The sequence below is a fragment of the Schistocerca americana genome, chromosome 11, assembly GCF_021461395.2.
Source record: "Schistocerca americana isolate TAMUIC-IGC-003095 chromosome 11, iqSchAmer2.1, whole genome shotgun sequence".
NCBI classification, from domain to species: Eukaryota; Metazoa; Arthropoda; class Insecta; order Orthoptera; family Acrididae; genus Schistocerca; species Schistocerca americana.
In genome coordinates, this window is record NC_060129.1 from 106364488 (window position 1) to 106390318 (window position 25831).

The 25831-nt window shown below is 42.0% G+C and overlaps 1 protein-coding gene across 1 annotated transcript in view; it reads left to right on the plus strand.

Annotated features, from left to right (window-relative positions):
• LOC124553325 (serine/threonine-protein phosphatase 6 regulatory ankyrin repeat subunit C-like) overlaps positions 1–25831 on the plus strand; it is a 61922-nt gene that overhangs the window by 7414 nt on the left and 28677 nt on the right. The window contains exons 2-3 of the mRNA XM_047127203.1: positions 7651–7785; positions 7908–7955. Of these exons, the coding sequence (XP_046983159.1) occupies positions 7698–7785; positions 7908–7955 (136 nt within the window). The 5' untranslated portion in view covers positions 7651–7697. The remainder of the gene's footprint in view (positions 1–7650; positions 7786–7907; positions 7956–25831) is intronic.

The window sequence follows — 25831 nt, forward strand, 5'->3', positions numbered from 1 at the left end:
GGAGAATATGGACAGTGTGAGAGAGGGGAGGAGGAGATGTAGAGAGAGAAAATGGAGGAGATAATCAGAGATAGAGGGAGAATGAGATGGGGGGATGCAGGAGCCAAATGGATAGTGTAGATGAGTAGTGGTAAGATGGAAAATGATGAGAGCATAGGATGAGATGGACAGACAGGGGGGTGAAGTGGAGATGGGTGAAGACAGTGAGTAGGCAGAGATGTATACAATATATGTGCCATACAGGTTCGCAAGTGAAACTGTGGGGACAGTGACATACAACTGGTCATCTAAACTGTACACATATATCACAGACATTATAGTCAGTACGATTTAGGAACATACGGGCTGTTCCAACTTTATAAAGTACCTTGAATTATTGGCACATGGACAGCACTGACTCGGAAAATATCTTTCTTATGGAACGCTAGTGGATTTTTGTTCACACAAAGTAATTACTGCTATCGACAGAGGACCTGCAGTTGATTTCATAATTCTAGGCCTACCGATAACTATTGAAACAGTTGCTTACAACCAGCTTCTAATAAAATTACAATCCTATGGAGTATCATCTGCGACTGAATTCGTGATTTCACGCTATAAGGCTCTCATTATTCATCTCTTGGTGCTCCATCTCTCTTTCCATTCCTCTTTATCCCAATCCATCACCATCTGCCCTTCTCTCTAGCATCCCCTTCTCCATGTATTTCAACCTCCCCCAGCCATGCTCACCCAGACATGTAGCCCCTATTAAACGTGACGACAAAACAAGCCGATAATACTCCCACAACACACCTATAATACTGGGTGGCTTGAAACCAATTAATTCTCTTGACATATATGTGGTTGTGCTCTGTATGGCGTCTGCAGGGTGAACCACCTAAAGCTTGGACTGCAAATATTATGGAAATGGAAAGTGCTATTGACGTGCAGTTTTCACAGAATGAATTCGAAGCCAGGGTCTCGTACTGTTATCCAATAAACAGATCGTAATAATACTTAGAAAGTGTATTTTCTGTGCAGTTGATTTCATAATTCTAGGCCTACCGATAACTATTGAAACAGTTGCTTACAACCAGCTTCTAATAAAATTACAATCCTATGGAGTATCATCTGCGACTGAATTCGTGATTTCACGCTGTAAGGCTCTCATTATTCATCTCTTGGTGCTCCATCTCTCTTTCCATTCCTCTTTATCCCAATCCATCACCATCTGCCCTTCTCTCTAGCATCCCTTCTCCATGTATTTCAACCTCCCCCAGCCATGCTCACCCAGACATGTAGCCCCTATTAAACGTGACGACAAAACAAGCCGATAATACTCCCACAACACACCTATAATACTGGGTGGCTTGAAACCAATTAATTCTCTTGACATATATGTGGTTGTGCTCTGTATGGCGTCTTCAGGGTGAACCATCTAAAGCTTGGACTGCAAATATTATGGAAATGGAAAGTGCTATTGACGTGCAGTTTTCACAGAATGAATTCGAAGCCAGGGTCTCGTACTGTTATCCAATAAACAGATTGTAATAATACTTAGAAAGTGTATTTTCTGTACCTGCGATTTTCCTAATGAAAAAATCTTATTGCCAGTAACAAACTAAAAATAGGGTAAACTAGAATTTCGGTGCTGTTTGCTGCAGAAGTCTAGTGCAAGCCAGTTATGAAATACCACATTGTGAGAAGTTTCCACACTGACACTTCTTTGTGCCATTCGACCTGCGTAGTTGTTAGATCGATGTTGTTATGTTCGTTTACAGTGTGCTTGTGTGTTCCTAGAGAGCAGTGCTATCAGTTTTCTATGTGACAGTCTAAGCAGTAGCTCATGTGTATACAACGGGATTTATCAGTGCAGAAAAAGCTGACATGCTCATGGTGCATGGAGAGTGTAGGAAGAATGCAGTTTGTTCTTCTACAGCGCTTGCGGCAGGATCCCAATCTCGACCATCTTCTCAATCAGTTGTGTGAAAGTGATAGTGTAAGAACTAGGGAACGTAACGGAATGAAGCAAGTGATGACAGAAGAGCGGGAAATTAACGTTCTTCCTGTTGTAGCAGTTGATCAACACTTTACCTCCTGTGCAATCGCATGTGTAAGTGACATGGGTCAGGCAAGTGTCCTACACATTCCCCATCGGCCTAAATTCCATCCCCATTACATCTACCTCAATGAAGAGCTCCATGGAAACAATTATAAGAATCGTGTTAACTTCTGTACATGGGAATTGCGACTAGTACTCCATATGTATTACGTACCTTGTTTAGTGGTGAAGCCAGGTAAACCACCAAAACGTGTGCTATTGGTGTGTTGACAATCCCCATTGGCTTCCTCAGGTGGAACATCAGCGCCCATGGAGTGTAAACATTGCTGTGGGATAGTAAACCGTCAGATCATAGGCATGAGTTTCATAGATAGAACACTGAATGCGTACAACTATCACAGCTTCCTAACAAACCATCTCCCACAGATACTAGAGGCTTTCCTCTGCACACAGAGAGGAACCTGTGTTACCAATATGACCGCTGTCCAGTACATAGTGCGTGGAGTATTACAGCATGTCTTCACAAATTGTTTCCAAAACGTTAGATTGGATGCAGAGGACCAGTACGTTAGGTGCCCCATTTTCCAGATTTGATGCCTGTTGACTTTTTCTGTGGGGAAAGCTGAAAGACGCTGTCTGCAAGGACATACCAACTACACCCAATGATACATAACGACGCATAACTGCAGCCTGCTCGGAGATGTTCGACGAAACGCTAGCATGTGTGCAGCAGTCGCTCCATACCAGATTGGAAACGTGTTCTGCCACTGCTAGTGGTCATTTTGAACACAACCTGTGATGGTCAGTTACCTCGTTACGGCCCAGAATGCACATAACTAGTGCATGCATTTGTGTTGTTCTTTGGTGTGTACTACTACAGGTATTGTACAAGTGACAGTGTGGCAACTTTCCAAAGTATTTATATTGTAAGCAGCTTGCACTAGAATCCTGTAACACATCAACTAACATAATTTACGCTATTTTTAGTTTCTTAATGTCAATAAGAATTGTTCCATTCAAAAAGTGTACTTTTGCACAAAAAATACACTTTATAAATATTATTACAAACTGTTTATTGGCCAACAATAAACAGCCCCTGACTATCTGCACGTTCTGTGATAACTGCGCATCAACAGCACTTTCCATCTCCGCAATATTTTCGGTGCTAATTTTATTTTAGTCACCCTGTATGTATACTTTAAATTTTCTTTTACACACATATCTGCAGCCAAGCTGCTGTCCTGGAAACTAGCATGAGTTTTTGCAGCGCCTATGTGACCAATCGGTACATCCGAACATTATGAAGCACCGAGAAGAAAACGATTTATTGACACATAATCAGCACGGACTCTGAAAATATCATTATTTTAAAACACAACTAACTCTTTTTACTCACGAAGTAATAAGTGCTATCGACAGGGGATTCCTATTTTTAGATATCCAGAAGGCTTTCGACACCGTTCCTCACAAGCTTCTTCCAACCAAGCCGGCCGGAGTGGCCGAGCGGTTAAAGGCGCTACAGTCTGGAACCGCACGACCGCTGCGGTCGCAGGTTCGAATCCTGCCTCGGGCATGGATGTGTGTGATGTCCTTAGGTTAGTTAGGTTTAAGTAATTCTAAGTTCTAGGGGACTTATGACCACAGCAGTTGAGTCCCATAGTGCTCAGAGCCATTTTTTTCTTCCAACCAAACTGCGTGACTATGGAATATCGCCTGAGTTGTGCAACTGGATTCGTGATTTCCTGTCAGAAGGGTCACAGTTCGTAGTAACAGACGGAAAGACATCGAGTAACAGAAGTAATATCCGGCGTCCAACAAGGAAGTTTTATAGGCTCTCTAATGTTCCTGATCTATATTAACGACATAGGAAAAAAACTGAGTAGCCGTCTTAGGATCTTTGCAGATGTCTTGTAATGTCATCAGATGACCAAACCGAATTGTAAAATGATTTAGATAAGATATCTGTGTGGTATTGAAAATGGGAATCGACACTGAATAAAAAAAACTGTGAAGTTATTCTCATGAGTACTAAAAGAAATCCGCTAAATTTCGATTACGCGATGGCTCACACAAATCTGAAGGCTGCAAATTCAAGTAAATACTTAGGGATTACAGTTACAAATAACCTAAATTGGAACGAGCACGTAGATAAGGTTGTGGGTAGACCAAACTATAGTCTGCGATTCGTTGGCAGAACACTTGGAAGGCGCAACAGGTCTTCTAAAGAGACTGCTTACACCACGCTTGTCCGCCCTATTCTGGAGTATTGCTGCGCGGTGTGGGATCCCCATCAGGTGGTACTGACGGATGACACCTGATAATTTCAAACAAGGGTTGCTCTTTTTATATTATCGCGAAATAGGGGAGATAGTGCCGCAGAAATGATATGTGAATTGGAGTGGGAATCATTAAAACAAAAGTGTTTTTTGTCGCAATGGGATCTTCTTATGAAATTTCAATCATCAGTTTTTTCCTCCGATTACGAAAACATTCAGTTGGCAACCACCTACATAGGGAGAAATGATCATCACTATAAAACATGGGAAATTAGGGCTCACACAGAAAAATGTAAGTACTGGTTTTTCCTGCGCACCATTCGAGAGTGGAACGGTAGGGAGACATGTTGAAGGTGATTCATTGAACCCTCTACCAGGCACTTTATTGTAAGTAGCTGAGTAATCACGTAGATGTAGATGTAGATGTAGATGTAGAACCCTGCATAGCATATGGGACTCTATCTAGATAAATCCGTTGACAGGGTACGATTTCATTCCTCTGCTGAATGTACCCCACAGCCATTTGGGAAGCTTGAGAAAGGGGTCACGTGTTGCCACTGGGCGCGTCCTGTGGAGCAGAGGACACTGAAGTGTCGCCCTCTTCTGACGCAGTCGCCATGCAGAGCAGACGCTCCTGTATTTTCAGCCTTCTGTCGTAGCTGACCGCACTTTGCGGACTGTTCCCTTCTCTGCTCTCTGGTACCAGAAACCAGCTTTCTCTAAACGTGCGCTACCTTCTTCTCTCTTTCCTGCACCAGTACTTCACTAACAGACTGATGAACGACCCTCAAGTCCAGCCTGGACAAGACCTCGTGTACTCCGTAATTTTCAAAATGTACCAGAATGTTGGTTTCTCTGCCAGTGCTCTTCTCTCGCATTCTTGACACAGTGCACTTCCACAAGTGGTGCGATTTGTACAATTATTGCGAACTGGTTTTGACTTTACCACTATACAGGAAACTGGTAACATTCTGCGTAATGATGTGTAAATGCTTTGTTGTACATAAAGACAGTGAGTGAGTAATGTATGAGGGAGTGCCTGATTTTCTCTTAATATATGCGAGATGACTCATGTAAGATTTTGACCTTGAAAATACACAATGCGATCAAAAGTATTCAGACACCTGGCTGAAAATAACTTACAAGTTCGTGGCCTCTCCATCACTAATGCTGGAATATAATATGGTGTTGGCTCACCCTTTGCCTTGATGACAGCTTCCATACTCGCAGGCATACGTTCAATCAGGTGGTGGAAGGTTTCCTGGGGAATGGCAGCACATTCTTCATGGAGTGCTGCACTGAAGAGATATATCGATGTTTTTCGGTGATACCTGGCATGATGTCGGTGTTCCAAAGCATCCCAAAGGTGTTTCATAGGACTCATATCAGGACTCTGTGCAGTACAGTCCGTTACAGGGATGTTATTGTCTTCTACTGACGCCTTAGACTCTGCATTATGAACAGGTGCTCGATCGTTTTAAAAGATGCAATAGCCATCCCCGAATTGCTCTACAACAGTGAGAAGCAATGAGATGGTTAAAATATCAATATAGGCCTGTGCTGTGATAGTATCACGCAAAAAACAAGGGGTGCAAGCTCCCTTCATGAAAAACACGACCACACCATAACACCACCGCCTCCGAATTTTACTGTTTGCAGTACACACGCTGGCAGATGACGTTCACTGGACATTCTCGATAACCACACCTGCCACCGGCTGGCCACATTGTGTACCGTGATTCGTCACTCCACGCAACGTTTTTCCACTGTTCAGTCGTCCAATGTTTATGCCCCGTACAGCAAGCGCGGCTTTGTTTGGCATTTACCTGCGTGATGTGTGGCTTACGAGCAGCCGCTCGATCATGAAATCCAAGTTTTCTCACCTCCCGCCTAACTGTCATAGTAGTTACAGTGGATCCTGATGCAGTTCGGAATTCCTGTGTGTTCGTCAGGATAGATGTCTGCTTGTTACACATTACGACCTTCTCCAACTGTCGGCAGTCTCTGTCAGTCAACAGACGAGGTCGGCCTGTACGCTTTTGTGCTGTATTTGGTGCTTCACGTTTCCATCTCACCATTACATGTCAAATAGTGGACCTAGGGATGTGTAGGAGTGTGGAAATCTCGCATACAGACGTATTATAAAAGTGACGTCTAATCGTCAGACGATGTTCAAAGTCCGTGAGTTTTTGTTAATTTTTTGATTAATTTCAGCCAAAAATAACAGTTGCTCTGTGATATCCGCTGAAGATTGTAAGTATAGTTCTCCAATTACGTGCAGTGTAGCCATTCCGATTTTCATCTGAAATCAGAAAGGATTTGATTTTACATTACTAACTTATTTTCTAAGAATATGAGCCTCAATGCAGGTGAAAATAATGAAAATTAAAAACTGTGCAGGCGTTGGAACAATTTACTGCGATTTTCACGTTTTTTCTCCATTTAGGCGAAGAAAAATACCCGTGCAATCGTGACATCTCCTCATAAGTTGGTTCATATAATTAGTAATTTTATACACAATCATATTATCACATTTAATAATGATCGATTCAATACTTTTTGAGTTAGACTGGACGCAAATGTCAAAATAGTCATTTGGAGATGAACGCGTTTGAGAAATCAATTCTTGGAAACTGGAAATTCAAGGAAGTCAACAATAATATAAAATGTTTACCAATTAATCTGCGATTCCAGCGCCATACAGTAATCAGTCTTCCTCCTCACAGGCCTCGTTTTGCAGCAGTGCTTTCCGAGCTTTCCGACCTTCCTTCGGTTCAATGAGCTTCGTCGATTCTGCTGGCGCACGCGCTGGTTATCCATTTGTTCGGCATTATTGAAGCTTCACGTGGCTCCTACAATTCCTGCCTCGTTCATGACCATCAGAACGGATGAATTTCCTTCATTGAATAATCCAGATGCTAAATACGTTGCCAAATCAACCAATTTTAGTCCGGAGTGCAAGTGTTTGGGAGCTAACCGCCAAATAGTCGAATTAAAAGTTTCGTTCGCATTTTGGTGTGGCCATCTAAACATTTCTCCAGTAATTCATCCCTTGATAAATCTTATTTCGGGAGAATTTCCTTCTGTACGTCTATTCTATGCTCACAAAAGCCAAACGAATGCGAATTTCGCTATGAAATTTTGAAAGAGTTTTCTTGGATAGTTAACGATTCGTACAATAAAAATTCGACGTTTAGAACCTCCTAGTGCGGTTGTCCCGTTAACCGTCGTAATCTAAATTAGGTTATAATATTAATTTAGATTTCTCAATTTTCTATCCAGTTTGTTGAAAGTAAATGAATTGTGGAGATATATTTACTCATAAATTTACAGATTCTCCAGCAGTTGTTTATTTGGCCTGACAGCATTGTCCTTACATCATGTTCTGCAGAAGCGTTAGTTGGTTCATCTGCATTTTTGTCGCAGTTCTCACAGCTGCCGACTATAGCGACTCTCATCCCAGTACAGGTAAAGATTTTACTTGTATAAATTGACGTAAGTCTATATATGATAATGAATAACCAGTTTTAGTAGGTAATGAAAAACATATTCAATATTTTCATTAAGTATTTTATATATTTGTTTTTCAGGATTAGATCCCGAAGTCACAGTCTACCACTTTGGAACTGACAATATGAGTAAGTGTCATAATTTTCCATTACTTCCAGAAACTTTTCATGGTTCAAGAAAATCATGCAGTGCAAACTTATCTCATTGGTAGACGTATTTGATGATTTAATAACTGATTTAGGTCATTTGATTATTATGCATAAAATCTCTAAGTTCACTGAGTTTCTATATTATTACTTTTGTTTTTATAGTCGGTATGAGTTGGAATACAGTTTACATATGTGTTACATACGTGTTGGTAGACCTTGAGAGTGGTAATCATGGCCTTTTTCTAAATTATTTTCATAAAGGTTTAGTGGTCCCGTCTAGATCAATATAACACATGAATAGACGAAGCTAAACAGAATCTAAGTCACATAAGTAGTCGTGATATACAGGTATTTGACATGTCTTCCAGGATTACAGTAGTACATTGTACACCGCCTTCCATAAATGTATATTGACTACAGAAAAACCTTCTCACGTTCACAATATTTATATAACCAATTAAAAACAGGAATCTGATAATGGGAATCATCTCAGGAGGTATCCATCAGAAATTGTAATGCTTGTGCTGACTACGTTATATCCCTGTTTCTTATCTGTTTAAATTCATTGAGATATGGGTTCAAAATTATGGTACGTTTGCTTCCAACGTGTCCTTTCATCAGTGGCAGAGTTTTTAAATTAATAGTGGATGTCATCATTGTGGTTCAGCTGAAGATTTGCTTTCATGTAAAACATAGTTCCATAGAACCATCACATGGACACAAACAGTAAATTTTGAAGGAGTGTTAAGTATTCCCATCTATATAGATAACTTGTAGCACTTACTCCTTCGGTTTTTTTGAACAACATACTAGTTTCTCTTTTCTTGGAAATAATGGTTATTTTAGGAAGACAGGTATGACCTTAAGAGCCAGTTACATGGCACATGCTGTAACTATACCAGTAGCATTATGATTCTCTTGTTAGTAACATTAGTAAATCAATAATAAACCATGTTCCTCTTCACAGTGTGAGATATGTCATGTTCCCTATTATGATTGCTATCTGAGTGAATGTCCATCAAATTATTGCTATTTACTTTCTGTAACAATACGTTACAGAAAGTAACTACAAGTTGATCTACAATTTCGAAGCAGTATGTAGTTCAAAAATGGTTCAAATGGCTCTGGGCACTATGGGACTTAACATCTGTGGTCATCAGTCTCCTAGAACTTAGAACTACTTAAACCTAACTAGCCTAAGGACATCACACACATCCATGCCCGAGGCAGGATTCGAACCTGCGACCGTAGCAGTGGTGCGGTTCCGGACTGAGCGCCTAGAACCGCGAGACCACCGCGGCCGGCAGTATGTAGTTGATATGTACACTGTTTCAAAGGAACCACATGGTAAACAAAATGTCATTCTAGAATGGGACGTAATTGATGTCTGTAGATCATAAATTTTAAGTAACCACGTTGGTGTCGTCTGTAAGCATTAATTTAATTTCACACAAATTAACGCCTGCTGTGTGCAGATTGTTACCAGAAATTTGAAGCATAAGGGGACGCTAGGCTATACAAAAATGTAACTCCTTGTTCTGATGTCACAGAAACTTCCTGTGATGAGACAAGTTTTTAGCCGGTTAACTGATGAGTTACTGATTTTATAATTGCTAATAGCAGGCTGAACAGCACAAAGGCTTTAGTCAAATCACGCAAGCTATTTACAGAAGAACAATTTCTGTGTCAACGCTCTAAGGTATACACAAATACAAAGATAGGAATATTCCTCGGAAAGCCAAATTATTTTTATTCCTAATTGCAAGGAATTCAATACATTTGATTGTATGAATTAATTATTTTAATAATTTGAGGTTTTCCACATTTGTAACATCCAATTAGAGTTCCCTGGAATTTTGTGTAGGGCACCTTTTTCTAAAGAGTTCATATAATGGTGTATTTCGTTTTGATAAGACCAATACTGTGGTGAAGTGTTGCATTAAAACATGAATGAAATCTGTGTATTCCATCTAGTTCCCCAGAGTAGGTTTTCAGCTGTTTACATGATGTACTGCCACATCATGTGATGTATATTTCTGGAAGGCAGGATGGTTTGGTTGAGTTACCCAGTGGTTACAGACAGGTGACTCATAACTTTCATGTAAAATATTGGGAGTTAGTTGTTGTAGGATATACACTGCAAGTCTAATGTCAGCGACATTTGAGCATCTCATGTATCTGTTCAGTTTGTGTCATTTACCTTCTGCCTAGTCTGATGCACTGTCGCAACTTCCTCCCTGTGCCAACCTCTTACCTTCAGAGTAGAACTGGTTATCTCACGTTCCATGTTGAAAATTCGTACCAGGACGTAAAATCTTAGAAATATTTTCCTTATGTTTGGTTGTAGTAGACACCTTCGACGGAGGAAAGCCATCTTTCCCTTTGCATGTCTGCCTCTGAAATCCGCCTTACTTTGTCCTTCATCTGTAATTTTGCTTTCAAGGAAGCAAAATTCCTTCATCTATTTTGTAATCCCAGACTTTGACGTTAAATTTAACGCTAATCTCGTTTCTGGTATTCCTCATTACGTTAATCGTTCATTTGTTCACACTAAGTACATATTTGCATTCATTTGACTCCCCATTCCACACAACAGACCTAATAATTCTTCCTGATCTTCACTGACAGTAATGTTTTCAGCGAATCTTCCCCATGGCATTAATAACCATGACTGTTAATCCTACTCCTACGTTTGTCTTTTATTTTATTACGGTTTCCTAAATGTACAGATTAGACAGTGGCGGAGAAACACCGTTTCATTAAGTTACACCCTTATTAAGCACATCTCTTTTCTCATAGTCTTCCGTTCTTATAGCTTCTTTTGTGTTCCTATATATATTATTGTATACCCAAATTTCCCAGTATTTCTAGTCATTTCACGCTGTAGAACGCTTTTCCTAGGTAGAAGAATTCTATACAAGTACCTAGATTCTTATTAACTCTTGAATACATTACGAAGTGGAATGCAGCACATGTGTTTTGGGTTCTGTCGTGTTTCCTATGCACTTACGCTACATCTGTTCTCCAGAACAGAGCTTTCTTTGTGGACCAAAGTCTCCTCCAGCCACTCACCCTCCCACTGATGCAAGACTCTCTTAAGCTCAACATCGAGGTGATAGCATACAGGAGGACGGCACACTGTAATACTTGAGAATCGAGACAATCCTCTTGGCGGCCAGATCTGTCCTTTCATTCCTCACAATTCCGATGTGTTTTTGTACCCAGCAAAAAGACACCTAAATCCCCAGTCGTTGTAGTTGGAGCAGGGACTAGCTTCCCTGCTGAGTACAAACGTCTCACAGGGTGAAGGGAACGTAGAAAATCGGATGACACAAGAAATTTATCACTGGAAGAACGTCTCACCTACTCCAATGACCGCAAGATCGCATAAAATTCTGCATAAAAGACAGTAAACGCTTAAGGCAGTCTGATCTTGAGGACAAGATCTGTCAAAAAAACATAGCAACCAACAGGATCCCCCTGTAGCGATGCGTGCATAAAAACAGCTATATTGTTGTGGTGCCCAGGTAAAATGTCAGAAAATATGTCATTAAAAGCGGAAGCAGGAGTGTAATCTCTCTTGTAGCGCCCCAAATCTAAAATCACTCTGGGTCTCTCCAGTAACCATGGCAGCAGGCAGTTAAAACCCTGGATTTGGAGCAGTACTGGCTCCTCACTAAGGGACTCCAGCACATGTTGCACGTGAATCGCAAGTGGCATTGTGGCTCTTAAACGGTTGGAAATAAGTGGGATGAGCAACATTATAGAGTGTGGGTGAAGTTGGAGCTGTGACGAACTTGCATGCCTGATGCAGTAGGTGGAGCTGCTGGTGACCCCCCCCCCCATCCCCAGCCTCTGCAGATAGGCTGGGTATGGGACTTGTCCTATAGCGACCTGTGGCCAACTGGAGACCCTCAAGGTGGACAGTGTCAATTCAAATCAAAAGGCTTCGCCAATGCATGAACCATGCACCCATAGTCCAGCCATGAATGCATGAAAGCCGTATAAAACTTCAATGCTCAGATACACATTACTGCGGCTCAATGCAAGTTCCTTAGCTGTCAGAATCTACATTCCTAAATCAATAGCTAGGGTCCGGGGTCTCTCTCAGGAATGCTGGTCCCCATGTGCCACAATGCATCCCTTGTGCATCAGCTCTCATCTGTGACTAGATTTTAGCTCACTTTCCTGATGAAAACCTCCAATAGAATCTTCTGAACCTCAAAGATCCATTGCTAATCTCATGACTTCCTATCATTCGAGCTTCTGAGCAGGCTGCCACAACAGCAGCTTTTATCGAAGACCCAATTCTTGTATTTGCCACATAACCCAAATTGGAAGAACATTGGTTGTAGCACAAGTCTGGGACAGTCCTCAATGCCATTTCCACAAGGTGAATTGTGTTACTAGCTGTTAGTGTGCCCACAAAGCTGAAATTTGCCACACCTCCACTTCTATGTCTGTGGACTGGTGACTGGGCGACACCAAGGAATATTCTTCCCAACCATATTTTACAAAAGCGGCGCTGGTACCTATATATACTCTTGCAGTCCACTCAGTTGCTGTCTATACAAGTCAAGTTGTAACGCAAGCCAGTCACCTTCCAGACTAACACTGGGTCATCAGCTACAGTAATCGACTGCGCTACACAAGCCATTAAGTCTCCTCCAGGCACCCCTTCACAACAGAGTTATGTAGTTTTAGTAAAAACACCATTTCTGTTACAGGACATACCTGTTACAGGACTTTTCCATAGCAAACGCTACTGTGGCGTTACAGTAACTCCAGCTTGGATTCTGATGGTTGTGGCCCCTCAGGTCTCTAACCTGTCCAGCATAGACTTATTCCATGCCTTGGGGCTTGAGTTCTGCGCCAATTCTGATGCAGTCCAAGCACTGGGCCTCTCCCTACACCACCTACATCTTGGTTAAATTAGGACCAGTGTTCTGCCAGTGAGCATCCTGGGGATCCAGTCGCATTTATTCCTTACACCTACTGCAGCTCCAAACTCCAAAATTATTTAAGGTCCGTAGCGTCGAGTTTGCATACCAGGATAAGCATCAACAGGACTTGCAACATCTTCAGGATGAGGGCGTCTTCATCCCAGTAACACACAGCCAAAGGGGCCCTTCCTATTTGACTGTGGAGAAACCATCAGGCGCTGACTGCATTGGTGGTGACTTCCAGGACACTGTGAATGCCTAATCTGTAGTCGTCAGATATACCACTCCCATGCTTCAGGAGACTGTTTACATCTCGCTGGGTCTATGGTATTTGCCAAAAATGACCTTCATTATGCTTATTTGCCCAAAATGATCTTCATGATGCGTATCTACACCTCACACTGCGTCACGGCTCCCAGGAGACTAAAATCATAAACATCATAGCCACTCCTTTTGGATTGCTCCAATATACATAGCTTCCGTTTGGCATCGCCAAAGTTACATCAATTTTTTGGAGGTACTATGTTGTTGGTGTGGTCTTCAGTCCTGAGATTGGTTTGATGCACTCTCCATGCTACTCTACCCTGTGCAAGCTTCTTCATCTCCCAGTACTTACTGCAACCTCCATCCTTCTGAATCTGCTTAGTGTATTCATCTGTTGGTCTCCCTCTACGATTTTTACCCTACACACTGCCCTCCAATGCTAAATTTATGATCCCCTGATGCCACAGAACTAGTCCTATCAACCGGTCCCTTCTTCTTGTCAAGTTGTGCCACAAACTTCTATTCTCCCCAATTCTATTCTATACTTCCTCATTAGTTATGTGATCTACCAATCTTCAGCATTCTTCTGTAGCACTACATTTCGAAAACTTCTGTTCTCTTCTTGTCCAAACTATTTATCGTCCATGTTTCAATTCCATACATGGCTACACTCCATACAAATACTTTCAGAAACGACTTCCTGACGCTTATATCGATACTCGATGTTAACAAATTTCTCTTCTTCACAAACGCTTTCCTAGCCATTGCCAGTCTACATTTTATATCCTCTCTACTGCGACCATCATCAGTTATTTTGCCCACCAAATAGCAAAATCCTTTACTACTTTAAGTGTCTCATTGCCCACTCTAATTCCCTCAGCATCACCCGACTTAATTCGACTACATTCCATTATCCTCGTTTTGCTTTTGTTGTTTTTCATCTTATATCCTCCTTTCAATACACTGTCCATTCTGTTCAACTGCTCTTCCAAATCCTTTGCTGTCTCTGACAGAATTACAATGTCATCGGTGAACCTCAAAGTTTCTATTTCTTCTCCATGGATTTTAATACCTACTTCGAATTTTTCTTTTGTTTCCTTTACTGCTTGCTCAATATACAGATTGAATAACATCGGGGAGAGGCTACAACCCTGTCTCACTCCCTTCCCACCAACTGATTCCCTTTCGTGCCCCTCAACTCTTATAACTGCCTTCTGGTTTCTGTACAAATTGTAAATAGCCTTTCACTCCCTGAATTTACCCCTGCCACCTTTAGTATTTGATAGAGAGTATTCCAGTTAACATTGTCAAAAGGTTTCTCTAAGTCCACAAATGCTAGAAAAGTAGGTTTGTTTTTCTTCTAAGATAAGTCATGAGGTCAGTATTGCCTCATGTGTTCCAACATTTCTATGGAATCCAAACTCATCTTCCCCGAGGTCGGCTTCTACCAGTATTTCCATTCGCCTGTAAAGAATTTGTGTTAGTATTTTGCAGCTGTGACTTATTAAACTGATAGTTCGGTAATTTTTACATCTGTCAACAAGTGCATTCTTTGGGATTGGAATGACTATGTTCTTCTTTAAGTATGAGGGCATTTCGCCTGTCTCATACATCTTGCTCACCAGATGGCAGAGTTTTGTAAGGACTGGCTCTCCCAAGGCCGTCAGTAGTTCTAATGGAATGTTGGCTACTCCTGGGGCCTTGTTTCGACTCAGGTCTTTCAGTGCTCTGTCAAACTCTTCACACAGTATCGTACCTCTCATTTCATCTTCATCTACGTCCTCTTCCATTTCCATAATATTGTCCTCAAGTACATCGCCCTTGTATAGACCCTCTATATAGTCCTTCCACCTTTCTGCTTTCCCTTCTTTGCCTAGAACTGGATTTCCATCTGAGCTCTTGATATTCATACAAGTGGCTCTCTTTTCTCCAAAGGTCTCTTTAATTTTCCCGTAGGCAGTATCTATCTTACCCCTAGTGAGATAAGCCTCTACATCCTTACATTTGTCCTCTAGCCATCCCTGCTTAGCAATTTTGCACTTCCTGTCGATCTCATTTTTGAGACCTTTGTATTTCTTTCTGCCTGCTTCATTTACTGCATTTTTGTATTTTCTCCTTTCATCAATTAAATTCAATATGTCTTATGTTACCCAAGGATTTCTACCAGCCCTCGTCTTTTTACCTACTTGATTCTCTGCTGGCTTCACTACTTCGTCCCTCAGAGCTACCCATTCTTCTTCTACTGTATTTCTCTCCCCCATTTGTGACAATTGTTCCCTTATGCTCTCCCTGAAACTATGTACAACCTCTGGTTTAGTCGGTTTATCCAGGTCCCATCTCCTTAAATTCCCACCTTTTTGCAGTTTCTTCAGTTTCAATCTAGTTTATAACCTATGGATTGCGGTCAGAGTCCATATCCGCTCCTGGAAATGTCTTACAATTTAAAACCTGGTTCCTAAATCTCTGTCTTGCCATTTTATAACCTATCTAATACCTCCTAGTATCTCCCGGATGATTCCATGTATATACCCTTCTTTTATGATTCTTGAACCAAGTGTTAGCTATGATTAAATTATGATCTGTGCAAAATTCTACCAGACAGCTTCCTCTTTCTTTTCTAATCCCCAATGCATATTCACCTACTATGTTTCCTTCTCTTCCTATTTTCGAATTCCAGTCACCCATGACTATTAAATATTCGTCTCCCTCCACTACCTGAATAATTTCTTTTATCTCATCATACAGTTCATCAATTTCTCCATCATCTGCAGAGCTAGTTGGCATATAAACTTGTACTACTGCGGTAGTCATGGGCTGCATGTCTATCTTGGCCACAATAAGGCTTTCACTACGCTGTTTGTTGTAGCTTACCTGCACTCCTATTTCTTTATTCATTATTAAACCTACTCCTGCATTACCCCTCTTTGATTTTGTATTTATAACCCTGTATTTATTTGACCAAAAGTCTTGATCCTCCTGCCACCGAACTTCACTAATTCCCACTATATCTAACTTTAACCTATCCATTTCCCTGTTTAAATTCTCTAATCTACCTGCCCATTTAAGGGATCTGACATTCCGCACACCGATCTGTAGAACGCCAATTTTCTTTCTTCTGATACCTACATCCTGTTGAGTAATCTCTGATCGGAGATCCGAATGGGAGACTATTTTACCAATGGAATATTTTACCCTAGAGGACGCCATCATCATTTAACCATACAGTGAAGCTGCATGCCCTCGGGCAAAATTACGGCTGTAGTTTCCCATTGCTTTAGCTGTTCACGGTACCAGCACAGCAAGGCCGTTTTGGTTAGTGTTACAAGGCCAAATCAGTCAGTCATCCAGACTGTGGCCTCTGCAAGTACTGAAAAGGCAGCTGCACCTCTTCAGGAACCACACATTTGTCTGGCCTCTCAACAGATACCCCTCCATTGTGTTTGCACCTACGATATGGCCATCTGTATTGCTTAGTCACGCAAGCTTCCCCACCAACAGCAAGGTCCGTGGTTCACGGGGGGGGGGGGGGGGGGTGGCGATGAGTAACACTTAAAGGACGTCTCAGGGACCATGAGCTACCTTGACAATTTTCTGGTTGTAGGAAAGTATACTGCTGATGTTGCTCTTCTCCCCATTCACAGAAGCTTACCTTCGTTGTAAACTTGGCATATGTTATTTTTCCATCCACCAGATCGAATATTTAGGACACATCTTCAGGACATCAGGCATATGGCTTACACCACATTGTGTGCCTACCATCCAAAAATTACTAGCCTCGTTAGATGCATTCCAGCCGAAGTCAGCCAAACTGTTATAGACCATTCATGCCCCATGCTTCAGCGATGCTGGCACCACTCGCTCTGTAACAGAATTCCCTGGAAGTGGCCATCCTAATGCAATAAGGTGTTCCAAAACCTGAAGAAGGCCCTCTTCGACCTACCTGTCTCATGGCATACAATCCAAAGAAACCATTGGTATCAGTGGCCGATGCTGACTGGCAGACTTTTGTCCCATATTGAGAATGGCGTGGAGCGACCCACTGCATTTGTATCCAAGACACTTACAGCAGGATAGAGGAACTACATAGAAAAGGAGGCTTTGGTCATCATCTCTGGCAGCAAACGCTTCCCTGCCTGAATCTATAGCCACCGTTTCACACTCATGACATATCATAAGCCTCTAATGCGTCTCTTCAAGTATCAGCAACTTGCCACTGTGGGCCCCGTTTCTCTCAGGATATGCCTATTGTATCCAATATCACCCTAATGCCGCCCATGCCAATGCCGATATCCTATCGCGATTTCATGTTAGTCACAACCCAGAATTTCATGAGGATCCAGAAGTCTGTTTTCATTAGGACAGTGAGACTGCCATCATCAAAGACCCATCTTCCAAGTGATGCACGCTTTGTGGGATATCACACAGTGACAGGCCATGTCCTCCAGGAGGATTTGCATTATACAACAGAAAGACAGCCTGCAGACAAAGTAATGTCTCATGTACCCAGACCTCCAAGCCTTCTGTAGCATGCAGCAAAAAAATGGTTCAAATGGCTGTGAGCACTATGGGACTTAACATCTTAGGTCATCAGTCCCCTAGAACTTAAAACTACTTAAACCTAACTAACCTAAAGACATCACACACATCCATGCCCGAGGCAGGAGTCGAACCTGCGACCGTAGCAGTCCCACAGTTCCGGACTGCAGCGCCTAGAACCGCACGGCCACCGCGGCCGGCACGCAGCAAAAGTCTTTATCCTTGCATCACATTGCGCTGATGAAGGTCGCGATGGGCCATGCTCAGGTCCTCATTCCCAGAACCCTATGGCATTGGGAAGTCATTTTGACTCTCCTAGCAATACATCCACTGGAAGGGTATGGAGACATTTTATGCGAGAATGGTGAAAAGGTGCCTCACATGTCAAAACAAACATGCTGTGCCCTCCTGTCAGTATTTTCCATGGCCTCCTATGGTGACTCATTGGTCCTGTCTTCATTTGGACTTTGCTGGCCCATTCCTTGGATCTGTGTGGCGTCTGATTTTGATTGTGAGCAGTGGGTTCTGCTTTGTGTTTTTCATGCCATTCACAACCTCAGCGAAGACGATCCAGATTGTTGCATGGTTGTTCGCCCTTAAAGGCGTCACACAAGCCTTTGTCACTGACAATGGCCCCAATTATCATCAGCAGAATTCTGATTCTTGCTATTCAATTTAATTTCATCAGTCCACATGGTCATCCTCTCAAATCACCATTTTCCCTAGAATCAGAACAGCCACATACCTTCTTGTATCAATGATATGTGTAGGTTTTCTTTGCAGGATCCAGTGCAGCTGTGACACCCTCCATTTATTCTCCATTTGATTTGGCAGGCAATGTTTGAATTCCAGTTGCTGCAAAGAGGCTGTTGCTGCTGGCATATGTATCATGTATGGGCCCATCATGGATCCAAACCACTAATGGGTGCCATAACTCCTTCTTGCACTCCAGATGCCTGTAATGCGACTCTCTTTGCGCCATCTACCATTTCCTCCAACCCAAGACCTCCTGTGGCCAGCCACAATTCGTCACTCTCTCATCCCCTATGAATAGAAGTGGATCCAGCCCCCCCCCCCCCCCCAGAATGGTGAATGCTCCAACACGGTCGAGGCCTCCAGGGCCTGCTGTGGCCTAGATGCACTTTTGGGGGAGAATGGCGAGCAGTGGCAACATGAATTATGGTTGTACCATGTATGCCACAGAATGTAACACTCATGCAGTCCATAGCAGCCACGCAAGATTTTCGGAAGGCGCACAAAGAACTACAGACCAATAGATATCTCGACAGGCAAAAGTAAGAGGTCGCTGGCCTTATCGCAAACCGTGCCCGTATACGGTCACGAGTTAGAGTGGGACAGCACGGTTCTTCCTGGAGAATAACTATTTAAGGAAACCCAGGGATCACTGTGGACAGTTCCCATCGACGAGAGTTGGCCGATTCATGCTACTGTCTCTACGCTATCGATGACGACAATTTAGCGGCGAGAAGTAGGCTTCTGAGTTGGAAAACAGCTCTCACTGATTGTTGGTCATTTCAATGTTGAGTTCCAGCTCCAGGGATCTAGGTGGAGCCAAATCCACTGAATTGTATTTTGTTCGGAAACGCAGAGGAGGTATAGTCTGATTGTAATTATAAATTGTGACAGTTAATTTTCCTTTCAAACAGACAATAATGGAACTAAGAAATTATTTTGCTTCAACTGGGATACTCAATAACGAAAAACAGATGGATTTTGCAGAAATTATGAGCTCCACAGTGAGAATAAACAGCTAAATGGTAGTTCTGTTGTATGAATGCATAAGGCCCACAGGAATTCCCCCACATAGATGCAGCACAGTCATAGGCCTGTCCTCAGAAACGTGCTTTATAATTGCACGAAAGTTACCCATGTACTTGTCATCTTGTTTATCAACTTCAGTAGGATCTAAGTCATTAAGGGGGCCTTAATGCAATCTCCTGACATCCACAGATAATCACCACATCGATGAGAGGGTCTAGCCCTTTTCTGTTTCCTTCCTACCTGCTCCATCAAGCCTTAGTCCTGGCGATGTTTCATATCTTTTGCCTTGTTCATCATCATGTGAACAAAATTTTGACAATGGATTAGAGTAGCTGTATAGTAAGTACTGCACGCCTGGATGTTGAAATATTGAACCCACGCCCGGGTTCCCGGGTTCGATTCCCGGCGGGGTCAGGGATTTTCTCTGCCTCGTGATGACTGGGTGTTGTGTGCTGTCCTTAGGTTAGTTAGGTTTAAGTAGTTCTAAGTTCTAGGGGACTTATGACCACAGCAGTTGAGTCCCATAGTGCTCAGAGCCATTTGAACCATTTTGAAATATTGAAGATCATGCTTCCACACCAGAAACCTGGAGTTTTCCAGGGCTGTAACATTTTGATTACTACCTTTACCAGACTCGTCATAGCGAAAAACAAACAGTACTTACAGAAGACACCGTCCTCTTTGGCAGAGTATACTAAATAAAGTTGAATGTACGATATTGGCAAATTTGCAAAGTGAGGGGAAATATATAAATAGCATTAGGCACAGAAAAGTTTTGGAATTTTTGTAGCTTCATGTGGTAATCAACTTTTTTTTATACTTAGCGAACAAATACTTATCTCATAGTTACAGCCCGATCGTGTATTGTCTCCACGCAGCCAAACATAACCATTTCCAGCCAATGATCGGCTCAGTTGGACCAGCGGACCCAGTCCACTCCATGTAAACACAGTCCACACCAGTATGAAGCTAGCACCAGCTTGCGCTGTGTCTTGTTGACAACTTGCGCCATGACTTCGTCGGGGTCTGCACCATCCTCGAACTCTACAATCAGATCTTACAAACTTTAATCGGGACTCATCCAATCAGACCACCGTCTTCCAGTCGTCTAGGGTCCAACCAGTGGGATCACGAGCACAGGAGAAGGGCTGCAGGGGAAGTCCCGCCGTTATGCAAATGCACACACGTTAGCCACCTGCTGTGATAGCCCATTAACGTAATTTCGCTGCACTGTCCTAACGGATACGTTTATCGTACGTATCACATTGATTTTTGCGGTTGTTTCGCGTAGTGTTCCTCGCCTCTTAGCACTGACTGACAAACGCCGCTGCTCTCGGCCTCTAAATGAACGCCGTCGGCCACTGCCTTGTCTGTGGTGAGAGGTTCTCTCAGCATACTCTTGACGCTGTGGATCTCCAAATGTTGAACTGTCTAACGATTTCCGAAATGTAATGTCCCATTTGTCTACCTCCTCCTCCTAATCAGCGTTCAAAGTTTATTAATCTCCGTCGTGCGGCTATAATCAAGCTGGAAACCTTATCATGTGAATCACCTGAATACAATCGACAGCTCGGCCAATAAACTGCCGCTTCATACCTTTTGTAGGCTGGACTACCGCCATATGTGAAAGTGCATACCGCTATCCCATGATTTTGCCACCTCTGTGTGGCTGTAGCAGCTGGCATCTCTCGTAGTTTGATTCTCTAACTTCAACCGTGGACTTCCTCTGGTATTTTTCTGATGATATATATGTCCATTTCACCTAAACAGATAATCAACAAACCCCTTCTAGCCAGCATTATTTTATTGATTTCGTTGTTTGTTATCTTATTAGTCCCTTTGACTTTTCACGGTGTGCCTTTAACAACTCATTTCAAAAGTATTCCGTTTCTCAGTTCCTTACATCACAGAGTCCAGGTCACACATTTACAAGATGCAACACAACAAACGCGCTTTTGGAAGCATTTTTCTGGCGTGTTAGCAGTCAGTTTTAGAGGCTAACATCTTTTTTCTATGTTTTGTTCGGATTCTTACTCTTTCCTCGCTTTTTACTCCTCCAGCGATTTTATTTCCTAAATCAGCAACAAAGTGTCGGAGTACGTGGCCATTCACGACAGGTACATGGACGCTGATTTGTCGCCGTTTTGTCACAAACCATTAGTAATACAGTTTCGTCATGACTTTGTCCACTTCATTTAAGGTGGAATCTAAGATGTGCTGGATCAAATGGTGTCGTTAAGGATATGTGGGTATTCACGTGACTTATTATTTTGACACAGGAAGAATGTCGTATTGTTGTACAGACTTGTGAAGAACAATATTTCTACTAGGAGTACTATGTGGGTCATTTTTGACCCTCAATGGATTTTCGAGGCTGTTACCCGCCTCTATAATCATCGCACGACGAAACGCTCCCGTGACTTTTCATCATTTATGGGGTTGTACAACTTACCAAAATTTCATCCCCTCTAGCTCACACACCTGGAAGTATGAAAAATTTATCTGTTATACCAGTAGTACGATGTGCGTCATTTTTGACCCATACCTATTTAACGCACAGTTTGATATGAGGTAACACCGGTTTGCTGTCACTAAATATGATCTGGGCACGCCTCGACGTTATTCACGAGCTGTTAGAGTATATTATACTTCGGGCCAAAAAGAACATTAAATACGAAGTATTCGGTTGTCGAATGATACATTATATCAGCGAGGCTTTCCGTTTTCTATGGACTGGCGACATGCAGAACTACGTGGAGTAACATTGCAAAACTACAGAATAACATGTGACATATTATACTTCATTACTTTTATCGTGGCAGCGACAGTATAACAGAGGTAGGGGCGGAGGACATACGTTGCCATATGTAATGTTATTTATGTTCGAAACAGGCGTATGTGTCTTGAAACTATTTTATTGGTCTTGACACAGCTGCTGGCCTAAGACATTATTCATTTATTTGTGTGTATGAGTTTTGAAGACGGTTATATTATTATAGCAGAAACCTTGGTCTAGATTTAAAATAAACAAAATTTTGAGCAACTGTGGGCTGTTTTTCATTCGAGACAACATATTATACAGTGCAGAATCCCCTCGCCCCCTCCTACACTACTGTCTGGAGCACTGCTAACAGTTCTCTTACACTACAGCAGATGTCAGTCGCGTCGCCCTTACGGAACGTCACGACTGACAGCTTCTTCACCTCCATTAAACAGGCAGATGAGCGCTGAAGTGGAGACGACACACTGTATGCAACACACTCACAAGTCAGGCGACCATCTCCTCACAGATTACGATGGGAAATGGTAAAAGATATCCGTATCCTGCGTAACATGCATGCTGGATGTCAGAAGACTGAGAATACTGAGAAGTAACTTCCAGAAACAGTGAATTTTTATAATGACACTAAGGATGGAGTAGATGTTTTTGACCAAATCGCTAGATACTACAGTCTCCGAGTTGTTACCCAACGATGCCCTGTAAGTGTCTTTTCCTTGACCTCGCCATTTATTAACGCTCGCACAATTTTTAAGTTACGTACCTCTAAGATTAGATTACATCATGATCAGATAGAGATTCCGAAATCAGATACTGGATTGTAAGGCGTACCCAGGAGCAGATATAGGCTGAAATTCAAGACATTAGTCAGGAAGAATCAATACGCAAAGAAGTGTGATACGGAAGTACTAAGGAATGACGAGATACGTTTGAAGTTCTCTAACGATATAGATACAGCAATAAGGAATAGCGCAGTAGGCAGTACAGTTGAAGAGGAATGGACATCTCTAAAAAGGGCCATCATAGAAGTTGGGAAGGAAAACATAGGTACAAAAAAGGTACCTGCGAGGAAACCATGGGTAACAGAAGATATACTTCAGTTGATTGATGAAAGGAGGAAGTACAAACATGTTCCAGGAAAATCAGGAATACAGAAATACAAGTAGCTGCGGAATGAAATAAATAGGAAGACGAAATGGCTGCAGGAAATATGTGAAGACATCGAAAAAGATATGATTGTCGGAAGGACAGACTCAGCATACAGGAAAGTCAAAACAACCTTTGGTGACATTAAAAGCAACGGTGGTAACATTAAGAGTGCAAGGCGAATTCCACTGTTAAATGCAGAGGAGAGAGCAGATAGGTGGAAAGAATACATAGAGAGCCTCTATGCGGGTGAAGATTTGTCTGACGTGATAGAAGAAGAAACAGGAGTCGATTTAGTAGAGATAGGGGATCCAGTATTAGAATCGGAATTTAAAAGAGCTTTGGAGGACTTACGGTCAAATAAGGCAGAAGGGATAGATAACATTCCATCAGAATTTCTAAAATCATTGGGGGAAGTGGCAACAACACGACTACTCACGTTGGTGTGTAGAATATATGAGTCTGGCGATATACCATGTGACTTTCTGAAAAGCATCATCAACACAATTCCGAAGACGGCAAGAGCTGACAAGTGCGAGAATTATCGCACAATCAGCTTAACAGCTCATGCATCGAAGCTGCTTACAAAAATAATATACAGAAGAATGGAAAAGAAAATGGAGAATGCGCTAGGTGACGATCAGTTTGGCTTTAGGAAAAGTAAAGGGACGAGAGAGGCAATTCTGACGTTACGGCTAATAATGGAAGCAAGGCTAAAGAAAAATCAAGACACTGTCATAGGATTTGTCGACCTGGAAAAAGCGTTCGACAATATAAAATGGTGCAAGCTGTTCGAGATTCTGAAAAAAGTAGGGGTAAGCTATAGGGAGAGACGGGTCATATACAATATGTACAACAACCAAGAGGGAATAATAAGAGTGGACGAGCAAGAACGAAGTGCTCGTATTAAGAAGGGTGTAAGAAAAGGCTGTAGCCTTTCGCCCCTACTCTTCAATCTGTACATCGAGGAAGCAATGATGGAAATAAAAGAAAGGTTCAGGAGTGGAATTAAAATACAAGGTGAAACGATATCAATGATACTATTCGCTGATGACATTGCTGTCCTGAGTGAAAGTGAAGAAGAATTAAATGATCTGCTGAACGGAATGAACAGTCTAATGAGTACACAGTATGGTTTGAGAGTAAATCGGAGAAAGACGAAGGTAATGAGAAGTAGTAGAAATGAGAACAGCGAGAAACTTAACATCAGAACTCATGGTCACGAAGTCAACGAAGTTCAGGAATTCTGCTACCTAGGCAGTAAAATAACCAATGACGGACAGAGCAAGGAGGACATCAAAAGCAGACTCGCTATGGCAAAAAAGGCATTTCTGGCCAAGAGAATTCTACTAATATCAAATACCGGCTTTAATTTGAGGAAGAAATGTCTGAGGATGTACGTCTGCAGTACAGCATTGTATGGTAGTGAAACATGGACTGTGGGAAAACCGGAACACAATAGAATCGAAGCATTTGAGATGTGGTGCTATAGACGAATGTTGAAAATTAGGTGGACTGATAAAGTAAGGAATGAGGAGGTTCTACGCAGAATCGGAGAGGAAAGGAATATGTAGAAAACACTGATAAGGAGAAGGGACAGGATGATAGGACATCTGCTAAGACATGAGGGAATGACTTCCATGGTACTAGAGGGAGCTGTAGAGGGCAAAACTGTAGAGGAAGACAGAGATTGGAATACGTCAAGCAAATAATTGAGGACGTAGGTTGCAAGTGCTTCTCTGAGATGAAGAGTTTAGCACAGGAAAGGTATTCGTGGCGGGCCGCATCAAAGCAGTCAGTAGACTAATGACCAAAAAAAAAAAAAAAAAAAAACCTCTAAGATGATTTCACGGCGGGACCTTATCCTCAGAGTAGCAGATGACCTCGCTGCCTCTTACACACTTCAGACAAAACTCAGTCTCCCTTTACAGGCACTCCATACTGGCATTGGCCAATAAGGAGTTCGAAGGTCTTCTCAAATTCAGGTTTCCTGCAGACAACAAAACTACAAAGGGAAATAAAACGTCAAGTGCAACAAGTATGTGTGCAAAAGATGCCGAACAAAAACTGTTGTTGGCTTTCTGAATCCCAGAGTAGGCAATTCTGTGACGTCCTTTTTCTTAAATATACTTAAATATTTATAATTATAGGCTGAAGTAATTTGTTCTTATGTTTTTTTCCTTCATTGCAATAACTACAAAAAATGCAGAGCATTTTAGTCACCTACTGCATTTTAGAATGTTTCACTAATAGTTGGTGCTTATCTTATTCTTCTATAAGAGGAAAAATACTATTAATACTCACATAAACAATATGTTTTGATTCAGTTTCAATCTTTTTATAAAGAAAAACATTACAACATTGCTTTACCAAATTTACGAAATATTGTGGAATTTCTTCTGTAA